General features: G+C 43.0%; 1 protein-coding gene across 1 annotated transcript; it reads right to left on the bottom strand.

Moving 5' to 3' along the window:
- Positions 1-2,754: 2,754 nt before the first annotated feature.
- On the bottom strand, positions 2,755-9,292 carry LOC140738473 (endoplasmic reticulum resident protein 29-like). The gene is made up of 3 exons (XM_073065787.1): positions 9,007-9,292; positions 7,425-7,563; positions 2,755-4,800 (listed from the first exon to the last, which is right to left on the bottom strand). Exons 1-3 carry the CDS (start codon positions 9,154-9,156, stop codon positions 4,298-4,300), a joined length of 792 nt encoding a protein of 263 aa, XP_072921888.1. The 5' UTR covers positions 9,157-9,292; the 3' UTR covers positions 2,755-4,297.
- Positions 9,293-23,929: the final 14,637 nt, after the last annotated feature.

Below are 23,929 nucleotides of genomic sequence, written 5' to 3' on the forward strand. Positions count from 1 at the left end.
TGGTGGAGGCAGACACACTCGTGAAGGTTAAGAGACTACCAGACAGGTATATGGAGGAATTTAAGGTGGTGGGTTATATGGGAGGCAGGGTTTGAGGATCGGCACAACATTGTGGGCCAAAGGGCCTGTAATGTGCTGTACTATTCTATGTAACCCTTTCATTCCTGGAATCATTCTCTTGAATCTTCTCTGAACCCTCTCCAATGTCAGTATATCCTTTCTAAAATAAGGAGCCCAAAACTGCACACAATACTCCAAGTGTGGTCTCATGAGTGCCTTATAGAGCCTCAACATCACATCCCTGCTCTTGTATTCTATACCTCTAGAACTGAATGCCAACATTGCATTCACCTTCACCACTGACTCAACCTGGAGGTTAACTTTTAGGGTATTCTGCACAAGGACTCCGAAGTCCTTTTGGATCTCTGCATTTTGAATTCTCTCCACATCTAAATAATAGTCTGCCCGTTTATTTCTTCCACCAAAGTGCATGAATGTATACTTTCCAATATTGTATTTCATTTGCCACTTCTTTGCCCATTCCCCTAAACTATCCAAGTCTCTCTGTGGGCTCTCTGTTTCCTCAACACTATCTGCTCCTCTACCTATCTTTGTACCATCGGCAAATTTAGCCACAAATCCAGTCAACTTTCTTTCCCACCATTTGAGTCTTTATTATTTATTTACCACTAATTTTGAAGTATGTTCATCGTCTACTGTGAGCTATTAAATTTTGTTTGGTATATTCTTGAGCTACAATACACATCTGGGGGGAGGGGCAGAGTTCCTTCACTGATCCTAGGAAACACCGCTGTCTGCTTTTCTCTATTCTTATAGAAAAATGTCTCTTTTATTTAATATTCTCTGTACTTTGATTAATGTACATCATGACCGATTTGTACATCTGTAAGTCACTCAGGCTCTGCTGGCGTCTCCATAAATTTAACAAGCAAGTAGCCAGGTCAAAGTGACCAGCTAAATCTGCAATCTGCGGTGAGTTGAGAAGGTAAAGAGAACCCAGTCCTTATCACGCCAGGGCTATACCTTACTGAAATGTGATCAACATGTCAGTGTGTGAGATGTGTGTAAACTGTTCTTGCAGTTTATGAAGAATCATTGGACAGATTAAATGCTTTAGGCTGAGAGACCCCAACCCTAACCCTGTAACTTTAGGAAATGGAAACTAACATTGGAGTCATTTATTGATTTGGAAAGACCATACAGTTAACATTTTCATCACTCCCAGATGCTGCAACCTGGATCACACTTCATCATTCACACTTGAAATGAGGTCATGTTGTTCTGAAAGCAATTGCCACAGCAGAGTTTGCACAGCAAATCAGGGTGAAGTGGCACATTTATTTGGTGCTTGTTGAAGGATAAGATATTGTTTAGGACACCAGAAAATCCTTTCTGTAGGACCATGCAAAAGATAGTATCTTCACAAGGCTGTTTCCCTTAATGCTAACAGAAGAGATGATTGTTGATTGCAGAATGTGGTGGTGGTGGGGGGGTTATGTCTACATCAACAGTGCTGAGGTGGAGAGCTTTAAGTTCCTTAATGTGACTATCACGAAATGCAATGTCACAGTCAAGAAAGCTCTACTCCTTCAGGAGGCTGAAGAAATTTGACTTTTCCTGTCAACTCTTACCAATTTTTATCAATGCACCATAAAAAGTATTCTCTCTGGATGCAACGCACCTGGCAACTGACCACAAGAATCTCAGGACAGATGTGAACACAGCTCAACATATCATGGGAACCAGCTTCCCCTCTCAACTGCCTATACTTCTCACTGCCTTGGACTCAATACTCCACCCATCATACTGTTGTCAGATTCTTGAGTGGACTCTCGGCCTCTCAATCTACCTTGTACTTTTTTCCCTGCACTGCACTCTGTCAGTAGCTTTTACACTATGTTCTAATTGTTATTGTTTTACCTGATTCTAGATCACCGTGTAATGATTTGATTTCTACAAGCACTACGCATGACAAGATTTTCACCGTTCATTCACTGGCCGTTTTATCTGGCACAGGAGGTAATAATAGTGACCACTTTGTGTGTGATCGTGGTCTCCTGCTGCTGCAGCCGGAGATTATCTTCTGCACACCACTGTTGTAACACATGGTTATTTGAGTTACTGTCTTCTTCCTGTCAGCTTGAACCAGTCTGGCCATTCTCCTCTGACTTCTCTCATTAATAAGGTGATTTCAAACACAGAACTCCTCTCACTGATTTTTTTGGTGTTTGTTTTTGCACCATTCTCTGTAAACACTAGAGACTGTTATGTGTGAAAATCCCAAGTCAGCAGTTTGCTGATTAAACCACCCTGTCTGGCATCAACAATCATTCCATAATCAAAGACACTTGAACCACATTTCTTCCCCATTCTGATGCTTGGTTGGAACAACTGGACCACATGACTATGTCTGCATGACTTGATTGGCTGAATTTATGTTTGCATTAATAAGTGGGTGTACCAAAAAAAAGCCGGCTCGGAGTGTATCTTGGTGCATGTGACAATAGTGAACCAATACCAATTATGTTAAGAGCTGGGATAATCCATCTCTCAGAAATGCACTGAAGTATCAGCCTTTGTACATGCCTGAGTGGGGAACGGAGGTCTGGAACCCAGCTCCAATGCCTTGTAAAGTTTCTCAGCCAACAGCTAAATCAGATACTATAAACACCTGGGACTAACAGCAACTTGCTCTGAATGTAGGAATATAGAATTGAACAGGTGGCACAAATATAAGTGTAAATTATCAAGTTTAATACATTTTTAAAACAATTAGAGCACAAGAAATTGTTTTCACATGTGGTCAATTATAACACTGATAGATTGTTGGAAGATCTAATTAAGGAGTAAAATCTAATTAAGAATTGAGCAAAACTGGATGTTACCAAATTTGTACCAAACTTTTATTTATTGCCACAGAGTAGAGTACATTTGTGAATATGTCTGTAACAGGATTTGGGCACTCCTTAGCTCACCCTGAGGTCACTTCAGATTTTGTTCTGGCAACTGATCCCTGTAGATGGGTTGTCCTGTAAAACGATTGTCTCTGGGATTTATTGAGAAAGCCTAGGGAATGAAATTGGGCTGCCTTCTACTGTGAGAGAGGAGATTTGCACATGTTCTTCTTCACTCGTGATGCTTCGATAATTAGCCTGGACCTTAGCAGGGATTCTGTGGCATTCCTCCTCTTGCTCTCCAAATGACAACATTGGGGAATGTTGTTCAAAGATATTGCCACGCCAGAGCATTGAGATGTTGCTACATGATTGGCTGATTAGATATTTGCAACAGGGAGCAGGTGTACATATTAAAGTGACCACTGAGGAAATAAGGAGAACTAGACTATTAAAATATTTGCAGCGTTAGTGAACCACCCTTTTACAAACTTATTCCTTTAACTTCTGCCCTCAGTTTGCATACAGCCCATTGCGACATTCTTGGAATGAGATCGGCTTTTGGAAGGACAGACTCTGCCTCGGTTCGTCACATGTCGGCAAATGTTCAACAAAACATTACAGAAAAAAATTATTTTTAAGATTTAAAATCGTAAAAAGGCTTGTAAACAATTAAAACTCTTAACCATGTCACTGCTGAAGGGCAGATTTGGGTAAAATTCACCCTAATTTTACATGCTTTGGGGGGGGGGGGGGGGGAAATAAATTTGGATTCATTTGGTGTCCCCTCCTCTCAGCTGGCCTGCCTGTGTCACTGGCCGTTCCCTTACTGTAGGTGACTGATCCCAAGCTACCAATAACACTGAATGGAAGATCGTAATGCAGTAGAGCACTGCTGTTCAGTAGCTCCTCTGCAACCACACAACGGGGAGCTCTGCACAGCAAGGAAAATGTCAGGTGATGATGTATGACTGTCCCCTGTGCTACTTACTGCCAAAGAAAGAAGATAATGTTGCTGAAAGTTCCCTCTCAGAGAGGAACTTGGACTGTTGCAGCTACATGTCAATTTGCGATAATTACAAATTGAGATGCCAAGACTCTGAGTTGGAAGAGATTGTAAGGAGGTGGGCCATGACATTATTGGACTAGGACTGAGAGGTGGGACTGAGGATGGACAGTGCAAGGGGTGGTAACCTTCTGTCTTCCCTGTGGGTCCTGCCAGGTGGCAGCTGAGGGTATAGCAAGGGACAGGGACCTTGAGCAAACAGGATTAGGGAAAGACAGAACTACCGAAGGTGAGACCCTCCTTTCCTGACAACTCCAGCAGTAACATGACTTACAGTAGGAAGCTTCTCCAGACTTCAACAGATCCCAAATCCCTCTCACAGCTCCTCTTTCAGTGCACTTGGTATCTGGAAAGAGCTCAGGATGTTCTGCCGCTTCTGAATCTCTGTCTTCTTGGCCAAGCTCATCTTGCTCTCCTCCAGCAGTTTGCCAATCCGCGCAATCTCTGAGCTCACGAACGAGTCACCTTGCACCAAGACCTTGCTCATAATTTTGGAGTACTGTTCTGCCAGCTTCTGCTCTGACTCTGGCAGCTTTCCTATCATGTTCCTTACCTTCTCCGCGATCTTCTGCCTTACTTCTTGACTACTTGTGCCGCTGAACTCCTGGGCAAGGAAATCGTATTCCTCCAGGCAGCCCAGCATCCCGACCCACACTCCTTTAGTTTTCAACCACTGCTGAATATTTTCCTGTTTAATCTCCCCCGCGTACTGGGCTGGATTCTCCAAATCCCCGTTACTGAACAGCAGGTAGACAGGATAGTCATCTTTCTCCACTTTATATTTCACACCAAGCTCTGCATTTTCCTTTTCACCATAATCTGTATTGAAAAAAGTTTTTAAAATGTAGAATTAAATCAATGTCTTGCAGCATAACTTTCTGACTAACATTTTATCCTCAGAATTTGTCATTCTGTGTCTTCGCCTCTTTTTGTACCATATTCTTTCCCTCCATCTGGATCTAACATTTCGCACACGAGGCCGTCCAGACTAGGCAACGACCACCCCTTTGTTACCTTCTCTTATATTTGTGATCACACTTTAAAAAAGGGTACCAACTGAATGAGCAACCGTTTGGTATTTATTAATTAGGAATGCAGAAAGATTTGATATTGTGGTGTTCACTGAGCTTGGCAATTAATTAGCTTGCAGACTTTCCATCACCAGTCTAGGTGACTTCCTCAGTGTGCAGTTGTTGGCGTTTCTCTGTGGGCATGCACCAAGGATGTCATCGACTGGTGATGAAACGTCTGCAAGCTAATTGCCAAGCTCGGCAAATATCAAATGCCTCATCCAGATACTCACCACCATCCTAAATGCTGTGTAAAACTGTGTATAATACTAATTATAAAAAAAATCCTTGCATTACATGAGGAACCCCCACCCCACCCCTCAAATGTCTTCTCCCACCTCGAATAGAAAACAGGGAAAAGTTGTATGCTATTGTTCGGGAATTTGCTTTTTAGCTCCGAACCTGTTTCCCGATGTGGCTTCCCAACTGTGCTGCTGCCTCCCTGTGTTGTGTGAATCAACAGTACTGGAGAACCAAGTATTGACATCTCTCCTCAATATTAACAATGTAGGGTTTAAAACAAAAGGTGCTATAAATTCTTTTAATGCACTGGTCTTCATTTCCACATGTCCCTAAATTAGAAGTTATTAAGAAAAAAAGTCCCCCTCCAAGTGTTTGGATGCTTGCGTGCCTCAATGAGTCGGCGAGAAATGCTGGCTGGAGTCAGGGCTTTATACTTTGGCTCTTGGCAGGGTTACCCTTGCTAAACAGGTCAATGGGTAGAGGACAGACCAGTCCACCAGTCCTCCAGGTTTGGACTGGTCAAATAAGAATTGTTACGGATACAGCGACAAAGAATCCTTCACTATCTGTGTGCGACAGTACAGAGCTGGAGGGCTTTCATTGCCACCCTAATAGGCAGTAAGTTAAAAACAGTACCAATGTTAAAGAAAAAAGTGGAACAAAACTATGTCAGATTACCCTGACATCAATAGAAAGGGAACTAATATAATCTATTGTTGGGCATATGGTGGAAAGGCACGTTGATCAGAGAGCATCATCACAAAACATATGTTCTTTCAGGCAGATTATAACTGGTGTGAAGAAGGAACTACAGGAACTCAGTCCATTTGGATTAGGATTATTATAGAATGGGATTGGTTCAAAGATTCAAAGTACATTCATTATCGAAGTCTGCTACAGAATTCAACTCTAAGACTTGTCGTCTCCTAGGCAGCCACTGTTAATAGTAAATGAAATCAGAATATACATGTCACTTTCAGGTTAGTAAGCAAATAGCTTTCCACCAAGACGACCACAACCTTGTTGTTAGGTTTGGAGGCTTGTCTGCCTCAATGACCCAGAGAGCTACATTGGCTGGAGTCAGGGCTTTATGCTTTGGCTCTTGGGTAAGGTCATCCATGTCAATCAGGTCAAAGGGTAGAGGTCAGACTGAGTGGTCCACCAGTCCTCCAGGTTAGGGGTTCAGCTCCAGGCTAACAACCCTGACTGGTCAAACAAAATTGTTATGGAAACAGCAATGAAGAATCCTTCTACATCTGAGTGTGACGGTATTCCTGAGTCTCCACCCAGGACTTGCATGACTGAAAGTAGTGAAAACTGAGAGGAAGTTACTGACATGATGAAGGAAGCCCTGAACACCACCAGAGGTGGAGACCTTCATTGCTGCCCTAAGTGTCAGTGGTGTAATGGACAGTAAGAAACAAATAGTTTTAGTTTTTATTACAAAAGGAATGGAGTATAAAAATAAAAACAAGTCTTAAAACAACTATCACAGCCTCTAGAATTATATTTAGTCTCCTTAAGAAAGATAAACTTGCTTTTGAGGGAATACAACAAAAATTCCCCTGGCTGCTCTTCCCTCAGGGCATTAAGCTTCTGAAATCCCTGCTGCATCACATTCAAAGTGTCACTGGTTAATCTGTTCTGTGCCTTACAATATTTAATTTATGCTCTTTAGTTTGTTTATTTATGCATAATTCATGTGTAGATTTAATCCTTACTTTCCTCAATTATTGTGAGTCATATGTACCACAGTGCTTTACACCCTTGTTCAGAGAAACATTCTCATTTGACACATATATAGTTAAACGATAATAGACTTGACATGGGAAAAAGTATGAAAGTCAGAATTGAAGATCAACCTCAATGCTATTGAATGACAAAATGGTCTCAAATTATTTTCAAACTATTTTCACATCTTGTTCATTTTATGTAAAGCATGTTAAATCTATGCAGGAGCTTCATATTAATTGGGCTGTTGAAGTGTTGCGAAAGTGCCACATTGTTGTACAAATTGTGTGTTACACAAAGCGATTGAATAGAGCAGGCTGGATCGATCAGACATATGCTAATGCAGACCATACTTTTTTATCCTTTGCTATAAATTTGGACAAACAATTCTGTACCCACCTGATATTCCAACTTCAGCCACCACGAGGTCCTTGCTGGAAGCAGAGTTTTCTGCTAACTTCTTGAACTCATCCTGCTTCTCTCCATAAGGATACTGTGTGTCAATCTTCACCAGGACATGCTTCAGTTTGGGGATAACCTGCAGGGAACAAAGGCATCTCAGGGGCTGTGTTTCAAAGGTTCTTTTAGTATAAAAGTATACAACTCTGTATTTTTTTTTCTTCTCTAAATAGCTTCAAAACGAAGTTAAAAAAATGCCTGCACGATCATCAACCCGCTGTGGGAGGCAACTGGAGGAAGCCCACATGGTCACAGGGAGAACATATAAACTCCTCACAGTCAGTGGCAGGAACTGAACCCTGGTTGCTGGTACCGTAAGGAATTGCGCTATCCACTGGGCTATTGGTTCCACACCTGTGCTTAAAGTTGCCACTGAGTGTAAACGGTGGAGATTAATACATTTTTGGAGATAGGGATATAAGGAGCTGACACATGATTAAAGCAGGGGAATAGTGGGGACAGGCTGGGCAGAAATGTTGTACAGAACTTAGCACCGCTCCCTCGGAGTTCAAGGACCCGGGTTTGATCGTGGACTTGGGTGCCGTGTTTGAGGAGTTACTCTCCCCCTCACTGCTTAGCTTTTATCCGGGCCCTCGGTTTTCTCCTCACGTTCCAGTGGTGATCTGGGAGATTAACTGGCAAAGGGGCGGCAAAGGAATTGAAGGGGAGCTGATGCGAAATGAAAATAGAGCTGATGAAAGTGGTCTGCTAGGAGCTGTTTTTGGACCCAAACACGAAATGTTGTTTTGGAGCCGATGGGCTGAAGGGCTCTGCTAAGTACCCCTAATTGGGGGTGGGAGGGGGGGTAAGAGGAGGTCAGGCAAGTTCAGGAACACGCGAGCAGGTCAGAAAAGACAGAAGCATCGTAATATGCAAGATGGAGCTTGCGGGAGGGAGGGACAGAAACACGCGTTCAGAAAGGATTGGTGCGCTGATGGTCGCTGTTATTAGTTGTAACTTCTCGATTGGCTATTAACCACCTTATGAAGCTAGCATTTTTTTTTAAAAAAGCACAGCGACGATACGGCTCCAGAAATTTCCACACATCCCTGTCGTTACGGTATCCAAACCGTCGAGCACATTCACTCAGTGACAACCAGCAGTGAAACTTTATATCTGGGAACGCTATATTGCAAACCGCTTCCCTCACAGCGGTCCGGCGCTCATTGTGATGCCGTCTGCGTTGATCAATTCAAAAATATTAAAATAGGAGTAGTAATGAGATTCCATATCCATCCCACCGGAGCTTAGCTATTAAAACTCGAATGTTCTTTCCAAATTAAAGAAACGATCTCGAGCGGATAAATGTCAATTTTCTCCGAAAAGATATTTGTTTTGCCCCTTAATAATTTTTTATTTAAATGTTAGTAATATGTTCAAGTTGCATCTGGTTATTAAAGAACAGCGATGACAGCTGAGCGGATTATGTATATATTTGCTAGGGAAGTTGGAATTTGTCAGAGGTTTGTGGCGATCAAATCAACCACACATTCAACCCAGGCCGATTTAAGGATCCACTCACCTTGTAAAACGTGACCGTGTCCAGGGGCAGGGAACCGACCGTGTGCAGGGCTCCGGTGGGAATAGAAAGGTGCAAAAATCCCGCGATTAGAAAGAGCAGAGAGGAGCGACCGGTAACCGCCATCGTTCGTTCTTCTCGCATTAGCACCATGTGATCCTTTCGGGGATGGGAGCTTCATGCAAATTGCACCAGCCCTCTTGTTCTGACCAGCCCCAAAGCGTAAGCAATTTCTAACAACAAATAGAACAGCAAGTCTTCAATACTTGCCGCACGCGGGGAGGGAAGTGTGCAAGAAATGCGGAATTGAGGAAATAGGTTCTTATTGATGCTTTTAAAGAGAGGTTAAGTTTTCTTATCTTTGCTGCTGTATTGGATGTCCTTGCTTCCGCTAGTGGGTGGGCTCTCGGCGTCTGACCTTGTTCTTGCATTACCAACATGGAGGTACTGTACAATGGAAGAGATGACAAAGCGGCTCCCGAAGGTTGTCGTAGGCAGGGGTGATAGAGGGGATAAGTTCCCACTACCTATTAAAAGCTCCTAATGGCGTAAGTCTCAAATAGCATCTGACAACCAAGTCCAGCGCCTGTCCTTCACGTGTGGCTTAGCTACGAAGTCTGGCTGAGCCGTTTCTACTGACAGGACAAGGGGCAAAGGGGGGGGGGGGGTTACTGGCGCATTAGAACCAGTCACTTCGGACAGATGGAGCTCGTTAGCCGTGGCTGACAGCTCACCAAACCTCGGCTGCCATGCAGGCTTCAGGAGTAAACCCCGAGGACAAATCCGGAGCTAAGGTTGAGTTCAACGCCGCTGGTGCCAAACTGTATCAGGCCCTACAGTTCCTTTGGGTTCGTCGGCTGTGTGTGTGTGTGTGTGTGTGTGTGTGTGTGTGTGTGTGTGTGTGTGTGTGTGTGTGTGTGTGTGTGTGTGTGTGTGTGTGTGTGTGTGTGTGTGTGTGTGTGTGTGTGTGTGTGTGTGTGTAGCGTGCAGGTTAGTTCAGTGATGTGTGTGTGTGTGTGTGTGTGTGTGTGTGTGTGTAGCGTGCAGGTTAGTTCAGTGATGAGTGGTGTGTGTGTGTGTGTGTGTGTGTGTAGCGTGCAGGTTAGTTCAGTGATGAGTGGTGTGTGTGTGTGTGTGTGTGTGTGTAGCGTGCAGGTTAGTTCAGTGATGAGTGGTGTGTGTGTGTGTGTGTGTGTGTAGCGTGCAGGTTAGTTCAGTGATGAGTGGTGTGTGTGTGTGTGTGTGTGTGTAGCGTGCAGGTTAGTTCAGTGATGAGTGGTGTGTGTGTGTGGGGGGGGTTCAGTGAAAAGATTGCGATCCCACACAACAGAAAGGAAGAAGGTGCATGGGGCATGGGTGGAACCTCCGGGTGTTTTGCACCGTGATGCCACGGCAAACTGTGTGGGTGGAAGACTCCAGATGGGATGATTCCTTCAGAGTACTGACAAGAGGGTGAAAGGGAAGTGGACTCACGCTGGAGGGATGGGAATTTGTGGAGGGTGGTACTTTGAATATGAAGGCTCTTGAGAGATTCGCCTACCTGCTTGTTGATCATTGAAGAGACAGGAACTGGGGTGAGATATTTGGTAATATGTCTTCATTTCAAAGTTCAAAGCAAACTTATTATCAATGTTCATACATATGAACAAAGTAGAACAAGTATAATAGAATCAACACACAAAGAAAACAAATATTGGAAACGCACATCAATAATACTGAGAACCTACCTTGTCTGTCCCAAAATGTTTAGTCAAAGTCAAGTTTAGTGTTGTATGCACGGGTAGAATGAAAAAACAAGAGAAAATCTGCAGATGCTGGAAATCCAAGCAACACACACAAAATGTTGGAGGAACTCAGCAGGCCAGGCAGCATCTATTGAAAAGAGTAGAGTCGCCTGTTGAAGGGTTGAACAGCCGAAACATCGACTGTTTACTCTTCCATAGATGCTACCCGGCCTGCTGAGTTCCTCCAGCATTTTGTGAGGTGGAATGGAAAACTTACTTGTAGCAGCATCACAGGAACAAAGCATCAGATAAGCAGCATTCACAGGTGAAGCTTCAATTACACATAATTTTTACAAGAAAGAACAGAATTAGATCATTAAAAAATCAGTCCATTTTAATGAAAAGTGGTCAGAGTGTTGTTAAACTGTAGTGATTAAAGTTTTGCCAATTGGTTCAAGAACCAACTGGTTGAAGGGAAGTAGCTGTTCTAGAAATTGGTGGTATTGATCTTTAGGGTTCTAGAACATAGAAATCTACAGCATGTGGCAGGCCCTTCGGCCCACAATCTTGTGCTGACCATGTAACCTACTCTAGAAACTGCCTAGAATTTCCCTAACTCATAGCCCTCTATTTTTCTAAGCTCCTTCACCTATGTAAGAGTCTCATTAAGGATCCTGTTGTATCCACTTCGACCACCTTCACTGTCAGTGCATTCCATGCACCCACCACTCTCTGTGTGAAAAACTTACCCCTGACATTCCCTCTGTACTTACTTCTAAGCACCTTAAAACTATGCACCCTCATGTTAGCCATTTCAGCCCTGGGAAAAAGCCTCTGGCTATCCACACCATCAATGCCTCTCATCTTCTTATACACCTCAGGTCACCTCTCATCCTCTGTTGCTCCACAGAGAAAAGGCCAAGTTCACTCAAACTATTCTCATAAGGCACATTCTCCAATCCAGGCAACATTCTTGTAACTCTCCTCTGTATCCACATCCTTCCTGTAGTGAGGCGACCAGAACTGAACACAATACTCCAAGTGATGACTGACCAAGGTTCCATATAGATAGATAGATAGATAGATAGATAGATAGATAGATACTTTATTCATCCCCATGGGGAAATTCAACATTTTTTCCAATGTCCCATACACTTGTTGTAGCAAAAACTCATTACATACAATACTTAACTCAGTAATAATATGATATGCATCTAAATCACTAACTCAAAAAGCATTAATAATAGCTTTAAAAAAGTTCTTAAGTCCTGGCAGTTGAATTGTAAAGCCTAATGGCATTGGGGAGTATTGAGCTCTTCATCCTGTCTGAGGAGCATTGCATCGATAGTAACCTGTCGCTGAAACTGCTTCTCTGTCTCTGGATGGTGCTATGTAGAGGATGTTCTTTAGCATTTAGCATTACCTCAGGGCTCTTGAACTCAGTCCCATGATTGAGGAATGCCAACACACCATAAGCCTTCTTAACAACACTGTCAACCTGTGAAGCAACTTTGAGTGTCCTATGGCCAGAGTCCCCAAAATCTCTCTGATCCTCCACATTGCCAAGAGTCTTAACATTAATAGTATATTCTGTCTTCAAATTTCACCTACCAAAATGAACCTCTTCATACTTAACTGGGTTGAAGTCCATCTGCCACTTCTCATCCCAGTTCTGCATCCTATTAGTGTCCCACTGTAATCTCTGACAACTCTCCAAACTATCCGCAACAACCCCAACATTTGTGTCATCGGCAATCTTACTAACCCACCCTTCTACTTCATCCAGGTCACTTATAAAAATCACAAAGAGGAGGGATCCGAGAACCGATCCCTGTGGAACACCACTGGTCACCGACCTCCATGCAGAATATAAGCCATCTACAACCTCCCTTTGCTTTCTGTGGGCAAGGTCTCCTTGGACCCCATGCCTCCTTACTCTCTGAATGAGCCTTGCATGCAGAACCTTATCAAAAGCCTTATTGAAACCCATTTACACTGCATCTGCTGCTCTACCTTTATCAATATGTTCAGTTACATCCTCAAAGAAGTCAATTAGGCTCATGAGGCATGACCTGCCCTTAACAAAGCCATGCTCACAATCCTTAATCAGATTATGTCTCTCCAACTGCTCATAAATCCTGCCTCTCAGGATTTTCACTGCTCTACTCTCTGTATACATATGACTGTGTGGCCAAGCATAGCTCAAACACCATCTATAAATTTGCTGATGATACAACCATTGTTGGTAGAATCTCAGGTGGTGATGAGAGGGCGTACAGGAGTGAGATATGCCAACTAGTGGAATGGTGCCACAGCAACAACCTGGCACTCAATGTCAGTAAGACGAAAGAGCTGATTGTGGACTTCAGGAAGGATAAGATGAAGGAGCACATACTAATCCTCATAGAGGGATCAGAAGTGGAGAGAGTGAGTGGCTTCAAGTTCCTGGGTGTCAAGATCTCTGAGGGTCTAACCTGGTCCCAACATACCGATGTAGTCATAAAGAATGCAAGTCAGCAGCTATACTTTATTAGGAGTTTGAAGAGATTTGGCATGTCAACAAATACACTCAAACACTTCTATAGTTGTACTGTGGAGAGCATTCTGACAGGCTGCATCACTGTCTGGTATGGAGGGGCTACTGCATAGGACCAAAAGAAGCTGCAGAAGGTTGTAAATCTAGTCAGCTCCATCTTGGGCACAAACCTACAAAGTACCCAGGATATCTTTAGGGAGCGGTGTCTCAGAAAGGCAGCGTCCATTATTAAGGCACCTTCAACAACCAGGACATGCCCTTTTCTCACTGTTACCATCAGGTAGGAGATACAGAAGCCTGAAGGCACACATCCAGTGATTCAGGAACAGCTTCTTCCCCTCTGCCATCAGATTCCTAAATAGACGTTGAAGATTTCTGCACTACCTCACTTTTTTAATATTCGGTACTTCTGTTTTTTGCACATTTTAAAAAATCTATTCAATATACGTAATTGATTTACTTTTTAATTATTATGTTGCAGTTTATTTATTATTATTATTGTTTCTCTGCTAGATTATGTATTGCATTGAACTACTGCTGCTAAGTTAACAAATTTCACGACACATGCTGGTGCTAATAGACCTGATTCTGATTCTGATCTTAAGGGAGCGGTGTATCAGAAAGGCAGCGTCCATTATTAAAGACCTCCAGCACCCAGGACATGCCCTTTTCTCACTGTTACCATCAGGTAGGAGATACAGAAGCCTGAAGGCACACACTCAGTGATTCAGGAACAGCTTCTTCCCCTCTGCCATCCGATTCCTAAATGGACATTAAACCCTTGGACACTACCTCACTTTTTAAATATATATTATTTCTGTTTTTTTCACAATTTTTAATCTATTCTATATACATATACTGTAGTTGATTAATTAATTTATTGTTATTATTACTTTTCTTTCTTCTTTGTCTAGATTATGTATTGCATTGATCTGCTGCTAAGTTAACAAATTTCACAACACATGCCGGTGATAATAAACCTGATTCTGGTTCTGATTCTTCACAACCTGCCCACCGCTGAAGTAAGACTCACTGGTCTATAGTTTCCTGGGTTATCTCTACTCCCTTTCTTGAAGAAGGGAACAACATTTGCAACCCTTCAATCCTCTGGGACTTTTCCCGTCCCTATGGATGATGCAAAGATCATGGCCAGAGGCTCAGCAATCTCCTCCCTTGCTTCCCACAGTAGCCTGGAAAATATCTCGTTCGGTCCCGGTGACTTCCCTAACTTAATGCTTTTCAAAAGCTCTGGCACATCCTCTTTCTTAATGTCTATATGCTCAAGCATTTCAGTCCACTCTAAGTCATGCCCTCAATCGCCAAGGTCCTTTACCCTGGTGAGTACTGAAGCAAAGTACTCATTAAGTACCTCCGCTACCTCCTCCAACTCCATGCACACTTTTCCACTGTCGCACCTGATTGGTCCTAATCTCACATGGCTCATCCTCTTGCTCTTCACATACTTGTAGTACGCCTTGGGGTTTTCCTTAATCCTGCTTGCCAAGACCTTCTCACGACCCCTTCTGGCTCTCCTAATTTCATTCTTCAGCTCTCCTGGCAACCTTGTCATTTTCTTAAACAATATCAGTACCTAGTTTCTTGAATCTTTCATAAGCTTTTCTTCATAACTAGGCTTTCCACATCCTTTGGACATCACAGTTCTTTTACCCTACCTTCCTTTTCCTGCCTCCATGGAACATACCTATTCCCTGAGAACATCTACTCCCAATTTATGTTCCCAAGTTCCTGCCTAAGAGCATCATATTTCCCCCTACGCCAATTAAGTGTTTTCCCAAATTGTCTGCTCCTATCCCTCTACAGTGCTATGGTAAAGGAGATGGAGTTGTGATCACTATCTCCAAAATGCTCTCCCACCGAGAGATCTGACGCCTGACCAGGTTCATTTCCCAATGCCAGATCAAGTACAGCCTTCTCTCTAGTTGGCTTATCTACATACTGTGTCAGGAAACATTCCTGAACACACCTAACAATTCTAACCCATCTACACCCCCTTGCTCTAGGGAGATGCCATTCAATAATAGGAAAGTTAAAATCTCCCATCACAACAACCCTATTATTATTTTACCATTCTAGAATCTGCCTCCCTATCTGATCCTTGATGTTACTATTGGGGAGGGGGTTCTATAAAAAAAAACACCCAGTAAAGTTTTAGCCCCCTTCCTGTTTCTGACTTCCACCCACACTGACTCAGTAGACAATCCCTCCATGACTTCCTCCTTTTCTGCAGCTGTGACACTATCCCTGATTACCAATGCCATGCCCCCCAGTACTGTACTACCCTCTGCCCAAAGGTGGATCCCAGTTTGGAAGCCCCTGTTCTTTAGGAATCTTAAAGATTATATTAGTAATACTGAACCTTACAGGATATAATTTTCCATTCATATATATCCACTTTACTATTAACTTCCTATGATATAATTCATGTGGTGTGGTTTTCCTCTGTTTACACTGCCTACGTCTCGAAGATATGCAGGTTTGTAGGTTAATTGGCCACAGTACATTGTCCCTGGTGTGCAGGCAAGTGGTGGAATCTGGGGGAATTGATGGGAAGGTGGGGAGAATCAAATGAAATTAATGGGCAGCTGAAAGACCAGATTCTGTGCTCTATGGCTGTAGTCTAATTCTCATCGGAATCAGGTTTAATATCTCTGGAATATTTGTTAGCTTTGTGTCAGCAGTACAATGCAATACATGATAATACAGGGGCAAAAGTGAATTATGGCATATCTGTATACGTTCATCAAATAATTAAATAAGTAGTGGAAAAACATAAATTTTAAAAAAAGTAGTGTTCATGGGTTCAATGTCCATTCAGAAATCTGATGGCAGAGGGGAAGAAGCTGTTCCTGAATCATTGACTGTGCATCTTCAGGCTCCCCTACTTCCTTCCTGATGGTAACAATGAGAAGAGGGCATGTCCTGGGTGAGGGGGGGTCCTTGATAATGATGCCACCTTTTTGATGCATCGTTTCATGAGGACGTCTTGGATATTCCTGAGGCTTGAGCCCGTGATGGAGCTGACTAGTTTAACCTCTCTCTGCAGTTTATGTCCATCCTGTGTGGTAGCCCCCCACCCCCATACCAGACAGTGATGCAGCCAGTCAGAATGCTCTCCATGGTACATCTGAAGTTTTTTTTTAGCTCAATGTCAAGGATCATGCTATTTCAGATCATTTTCTGAAGCTCAGCGTTGTATATGGTGACATACATGTCCTTTGATAAGAAATTGACTTTGAACTTCGAATTGATTCAGAACTCTTCCATAAAATGTGCGTGTTGCTTTTAAGAAAAGGAATATTATGCACGCATCTTCATCTTCTGATTTAAAAGTCTAGACTTTCCACATAACTTAGTGCTGATCCTTAGCAAGAATATTATATACGTATCAATCACAAGAAGGTTCAGTTGTTGAGTTCTTAACAGTAGGATCTAGGATTCTTTGAGATTCCACTGTGAATCTCACCATGACATTGATCCAATCTGTTTGCAACTTTCTATTGTCACATTTACTCCTCTGGTCTTTCTGTCTTTCTGCTATCACATTCTCAAAACACAATAACTCTCAGGCTACGTCCACACTAGACCAGATAAATCTGTAACTGAAGCTTTTTCTCTTCATTTTTTTTTTTTTTTTTTTATAAACTTTTTTTATTGTTTTCAAATTGTTACAGAATAAATGTGCATGAAAAAAAAGTGTTACCCAGCCCCCTCCCCTTAACCCCTCCCCCCTAACATCCCTATTAAGAAAATAAGAAAGAGAAAAAAAAAGGAAATGCCTGGATGTTGGAAGATCCCCACATGCTCCACGGAGTTCTCATTTTTTTTTTAAATATATGTTAAAGTTCTTTTTCTTTTCAATCTATAATAATACCTAATCTTTCCACTTTTGTGGTATCCTGGGAAATCTTTATAAAAGTCTCCATGTTGCTATGTGTGTCCCCACCATTCATCCAGGCAAAAAGATAGAAAAAAATTAAAATATAAAGGAAAAAAAAAATACCCCCCTACTAATGTTGTGGAAAAAAGACACAACATTACCCCCCTCTGCTGTACGGGTCATGGCAACCGCCATGATTACACACGTGAATCCCGCAGTAACCGATCCACAGCCTCCCAGCTCCCCCGCAACATAAAAAAGTATATGTATAAGAAGAAAAAAAAATACTATTCTCATTTAGTATTTCTAAAATTTTGCTTTTCTCTTCTGTAATATCCATAAATGTCCATCACTTCTGTTCCTTGGGTCTATCTTCATCTTTAATCCTTTACGTTTGGAAGCCTCTATGTGTATTTAGCGAATAGATGGAAGTTCTTGTACAAACTCCTCCGCTTTTCGATAGTCGGAAAAAAAAAATTTTCCGTCCTCCAAAAAAATTATCAGTGTTGCTGGATGACGCATTGTAAATTTATAACCCTTTTCCCATAAGGCTTTTTTCGCTGGGTTAAATTCCTTCCTTCTCTTCAACAGGTTGTAACTTATATCAGGATAAAAAAGAATTGGTTTCCCTGCTATCATCAGTGGCCCGTTTCTATTTTTGGCATTTTGGGCAGCGGCCTTCAGGATCTTTTCTTTGTCTTGGTATCGTAAGCATTTTATCAAAATTGATCGTGGGTTTTGGTCAGCTCGAGGTCTTGACCTTAAAGATCTATGCGCCCATTCAATCTCAATTGGAGTTTCTCTTTCCATTTTCAATTTTTTAGGGATCCATTTTTGAAAAAAATTTATTGGATCTTCTCCTTCTATATCTTCTTTAAGTCCAACAATTTTAATATTATTTCGTCTACTGAGATTTTCAAGCTTATCAATTTTTTCCATAAATTGTTTTCTTTCTGATGTCCAAGCAGTATTTTCCTTTTCCATTTTGTCCATTCTTTCAACCATGTCTTCCGTTGTAGTTTCCAAGTCCGTAATTCTTTTTTCCATTTTTTCCTGTCTCTTTGTCATTTTATCAAGCATAGTCTCCATATTGGTCATTTTTTTTTCGAGTTTTTTTTGGTTATTTTTAATTACTTTTAATGTGTCTAATTTACGCATTATTTGCCTCAAAGTCTTTTCTATATTTCTAGAAGGACTTTTACCTCCTTCAGCTGATCCTTCCGAGAGATTTGATTCTCCCTCCGATTCGCTATCACTTTCAGTTGCAGTGGTAGCTGGGCTTTGTAGTTCTTTTTGTTCCTGTTGGCGCATGCTCCATCCTTCGCGTTTGCGCAGTTCACGATGGTTTTTTCCTTTGGAAGTGGCAAGCGTTGCCACCATCTCCTGTTCAGTATCACCGGCGATACAATGTACCTGAGATCGCGGCTCCTCGGTAGACGTGGGCCTCGCTCTTGTTCCAACTTGCGTAGTCTTCCCGGTATTAGTTTTCTTCATCTTCTTTCCTTGAGGCATAGCTTGACTCAGTCCGGAGTCGTTTATAAGCAACTTTTAGAGAGTATTGACTAACTTTTCTTCATTTAAACATTAATTTATTAACTTTTTACGGGAGAGCTGGGTCCCTGCGTCTCGATCCTACGTCATCACGTGATGTCCCCCCCGATTCTTTTTCTCTTCATTTTGACCCTCCATCCACACTCAAACAGTATTTCCCTCCCCCAAAAACAGAGCTTTTCTAAAACGCCCTCCAGAGTATGTAATTTTGAAAACGGCGACTGGGCAGAGCAGTGTGGACGGGGTAACCAGAGATCTCTAAGAACACTATCATGACGTGCCGGAACAGATAGTGGTGACAGCACAGCATTTCATTGTTCTCTTGAACGCAACCCCCACACAACCTAACAATTTCAGAACAGACAGCAACAAGACTGAAGCCAGAAGAGTTAGAAATGTACTCACCAAATACTTTAACCCGTAACTTACTGAATAAATAAGTATACTCACTTTGCGCTGTTTTCTGACCTTGCTTGTATGAAGGTGGTTTACCTATTTATGCAAGTACTTCTCTGACAATAGATGTGTAACAGCCTAATGTAACATTGTATGGAAATACAAGATAACATTGATGCAGACATGTTTTATACATTTAACAAGGGGCTTTATTAATGCAACAGAGTTAGTCAGTTTTTCAATGTTCGTCGTCAGCCGGGTCATATTGTCCGTGAACTTCCTGTCGGTTGCCTCCATATGCTCCAGTATTTGTTTTTTTCAGTTTTAAGTCCTCCTGCGCGAGAGCCAACAGCTGTCCATCGTTTGGCAATTTCCTTTTTAAGTTTTTCTAGTCTGTAACTTCACAATAGACAATAGACAGTAGGTGCAGGAGTAGGCCATTCGGCCCTTCTAGCCAGCACCACCATTCACTGTGATCATGGCTGATCATACACAATCAGTACCCCGTTCTTGCCCTCTCCCCATATCCCTTGACCACGCTATCTATAAGAGCTCTATCTAACTCTCTCTTGAATGCATCCAGAGACTTGGCCTCCACTGCCTTCTGGGGCAGAGCATTCCACATATCCACCACTCTCGGGGTGAAAAAGTTTTTCCGCATCCCTGTTCTAAGTGGCCTGCCCCTTATTCTTAAACTGTGGCCTCTAGTTCTGGACTCACCCATCAGCGGGAACATGCTTCCTGCCTCCAGTGTGTCCAATCCCTTAATAATCTTATATGTTTCAATCAGATCCCCTCTCATCCTTCTAAATTCCAGTGTATACAAGCCCAGTCACTCCAATCTTTCAACATATGACAGTCCTGCCATTCCAGGAATTAACCTTGTGAACCTACGCTGCACTCCCTCAATAGCAAGAATGTCCTTCCTCAAATTTGGAGACCAAAACTGCACACAATACTCCAGGTGGGGTCTCACCAGGACCCTGTACAGCTGCAGAAGGACCTCTTTACTCCTATACTCAATTCCTCTTGTTATAAAGGCCAGCATGCCATTAGCTTTCTTCACTGCCTGCTGTACCTGCATGCTTGCTTTCATTGACTGGTGTACAAGAACACCTAGATCTCGTTCTACTTCCCCTTTTCCTAACTTGACTCCATTTAGATAGTAATCTGCCTTCCTGTTCTTGCCACCAAAGTAGATAACCTCACATTTATCCACATTAAACTGCATCTGCCATACATTTGCCCACTCACCCAACCTGTCCAAGTCACCCTGCATTCTCATAACATCCTCCTAACATTTCACACTGCCACCCAGCAAATTTGCTAATGTTACTTTTAATCCCTTCATCTAAATCATAATGTATATCGTAAACAGCTGCGGTCCCAGCACCGAACCTTGCGGTACCCCACTGGTCACAGCCTGCCATTCCGAAAGGGACCCGTTAATTGCTATTCTTTGTTTCCTGTCAGCCAGCCAATTTTCAATCCATGTCAGTACTCTGCCCCCAATACCATGTGCCCTAATTTTGCCCACTAATCCCCTATGTGGGACTTTATCAAAAGCTTTCTGGAAGTCCAGGTACACTACATCCACTGGCTCGCCCTTGTCCATTTTCATAGTGACTGATCCTTCTACTGCTATCCAAATGTGTCGTAATTTCCTCTTTTATAATTGACTCCAGCATCTTTCCCACCACTGACGTCAGGCTAACCAGTCTATAATTCCCTGTTTTCTCTCTCCCTCCTTTCTTGAAAAGTAGGACAACATTAGCCACCCTTCAATCAGCAGGAACTGTTCCTGAATCTATAGAACATTGGAAAATGATTACCAATAGGTCCACGATTTCTAGAGCCACCTCTTTAAGTACCCTGGGATGCAGACCATTAGGTCCCGGGGACTTATCAGCCTTCAGACTCAACAGTCTATCCAACACTGTTTCTTGCCTAATATAAATTTCCTTCAGTTCATCCTTTACCCTAGTTCCTTTGGCCACTATTACATCTGGGAGATTGTTTGTGTCTTCCCTAGTGAAGACAGATCCAAAGTACCTGTTCAACTCGTCTGCCATTTCCTTGGCACAAATGCGCACTTTCACAGCGAGATTCCACACCGAACATGTCACTTGTTTTCTGTAGATGTGTCCTGCACATGCCCAGTAGGAGGAGAGTCGCCCAAATACCCGTTGAAAAAAGGATGGAGGTATTTTCAAAAACACTTGGTGTGGACGCCTATCGTTTTTACGCCAAACCAGCGTTTTCAAAATTATCCGGTGTAGTGTGGACGTAGCCTCGGGCTTTATAGACAGCTAATGCTTTCCTTGCCTCAGGTATTCTCTATACTCAATGACTCGGCCTCCACAGCCATCTGTGGCAATGAATTCCACAGATTTGTCACCTTCCGGCTAAAGAAATTCCTCCTCATCTAAAGGGATGCCCTTGCATTGTAAGGTTATGCCCTCTTCTCCTAGACTCCTCAGTATAGGAAACATCCTCTCCACATCCACTTTTTCTATTTGATTTGGTTTAAATGAGATTTCCCCACGCAGCCCCCCATTCTTCAGTATTCTTCAGCCATCAAATGCTCCTCATACATTAACCCTTTCATTTCTGTGATCATTCTTGTGAACCTCCTTTGAACCCTCTCCAATGCTAGCACATCCTGTTTGAGATAAGGGGACACAAAGTTGCTCATACCTGGCCACATCTGCACCAGGTGCGTCGAGCTGCAGCTCCTTAGGGACCGTGTTAGGGAAAGGGAGATGCAGCTGGATGACCTTCATCTGGTCAGGGAGAGTGAGGAGGTGGTAGAGAGGAGCTATAGGCAGGTAGTCACTTCAGGGCCTGTGGAGACAGATAAGTGGATAACATTCAGGAGAGGGAAGGGCAGGAATCAGACGCTAGAGAGTACCCCTGTGGCAGTTCCCTTTGACAATAAGTACTCCTGCTTGAGTACTGCTGGGGGGGGACAACCTACCTGGGGGAAGCAACAGTGGCTGTGCCTCTGGCACAGAGTCCGGCCCTGTGGCTCAGAAGTGTAGGGAAGGGAAGAGGATGGCAGCAGTGATAGGGGACTCTATAGTTAGGGGGTCAGACAGGCAATTCTGTGGACACAGGAAAGAAACACAGATGGTACTTTGCCTCCCAGGTGCCAGGGTCCATGATGTTTCCGATTACATCCACGATATCCTGAAGTGGGAAGGAGAACAGCCAGAGGTTGTGCTACATATTGGTACCAATGATATAGGCAGGAAAAGGGAGGAGGTCCACAAAGGTAGTAATCTCGGGATTACTGCCTGTGCCCCGTGACAGTGAATATAGGACTATAGAGTGAGGTGGAGGATAAATGCGTGTCTGAGGGATTGGAGCAGGGGGCAGGGATTCAGATTTCTGGATCATTGGGACCTCTTTTGGGGCAGCCGTGACCTGTACAAAAAGGATGAGTTGCACTTGAATCCCAGGGGGACCAATATCCTGGCAGGCAGGTTTGTTAAGGCTATTGGGGAGAGTTTAAACTAGGATTGCTGGGGGGTGGGAACCAAACTGAAGAGACAGAGGAAGAGGCAGTTGGCTCACAAATAGAGAAAGCTTGGAGACAGTGCGAGAGGGAGGATAGGCAGGTGTTACAAATGAGGAGCAACTCTGATGGGCAGAAGGGTGCAAAGTCTTTTTGAGAATCGCAAAATCACTACTATTTCGGGTCTGATACCAAGGAAATGAGAGAGATAACAGCAAAAGATAGTTGTTATTGATAAACAGCTCATGTCAGTTAATGAGAGCGAGACAACGCAGAGATACACAAAGTGGAATGTCTCCTCCTAACAAAAGCGGAACGGAACCACTGATTACTGCTATTGTCTCTTGGAGAAGGATTGTGTATTGAGTACTGTTCTATTCATTGAAACCCCTCAGAGGGGGCGGGTTTGATGGGTTGCATCATCCCAACCTGATTGACACCTGAGACCCCGTGAGTGGGGATAAAAGTAGGGTCTGGGGAACACCCCTCAGACGCACCAGGAGAGATGCTACGAGACCGGTGGGGGCTTGTGTGTGTGTCCACCCTTGCCTGGGTGACGAGTCCACCACGGAACGGTCTAGCTAAAGGACGGAGGGGTCCTACATGAATGGCCACAACAACAACGCATCGATGGATCAAGATCGTAAAGGAAAGTTGGCAAGTCAATAACTGTTACTTCTCTCTCTCTCTCTCTCTCTCGCTCTCTCCAACAATTGCAACACAGCGACCAACAACTACCGCAGCCTGCATGGACTGAACAGAACTTTATATTTCCATCGGACAATTCATTATCCCCTAGACAACGATAGAGCTTATTTCTTATTGATTATTATTATACCCGCACTTTTAGGTTTAGTATTGATGACGTATATTATCTGTATATTTGCATTGATATTATTTTTGTGTATTTTTACTAATAAATACTGTTAAAAATAGTATCACCAGACTCCAACGGATACTCCTATCTTTGCTGGTAAGAAACCCAGTTACGGGGTTCGTAACACAGGTAATAGAGAAGAGACATGCTCAAACCAATGGTTGAGATGTGTCTATTTTATTGCAAGGAGTATTATAGAAACATGGAAAATCTACAGCACAATACAGGTCCTTCAACCCACAAAGCTGTGCAGAACCTTAGAAATATCTAGGCTTACCCATAGCCCTCTATTTTTCTAAGCTTCATATATCTATCCAGGAGTCTCTTAAAAGACCATATCATTTCCGCCTCCACCACTTCTACCGGCAGCCCATTCCACACACTCACCACTCTCTGCGTAAAAAAAACTTACCCCTGACATCTCCTC

The sequence above is a fragment of the Hemitrygon akajei genome, chromosome 14 (assembly GCF_048418815.1).
Source record: "Hemitrygon akajei chromosome 14, sHemAka1.3, whole genome shotgun sequence".
NCBI lineage: Eukaryota > Metazoa > Chordata > Chondrichthyes > Myliobatiformes > Dasyatidae > Hemitrygon > Hemitrygon akajei.

Excerpts from the sequence above, each read along its gene's own strand:
- LOC140738473 (XM_073065787.1), bottom strand. The coding sequence starts at position 9,156 with ATGGTGCTAATGCGAGAAGAACGAACGATGGCGGTTACCGGTCGCTCC. Across the intron at positions 7,564-9,006 it reads ACACGGTCACGTTTTACAAG|GTTATCCCCAAACTGAAGCA; the intron begins GTGAGTGGATCC and ends TGTTCCCTGCAG. Across the intron at positions 4,801-7,424 it reads GGCTGAAGTTGGAATATCAG|ATTATGGTGAAAAGGAAAAT; the intron begins GTGGGTACAGAA and ends TTTTCAATACAG.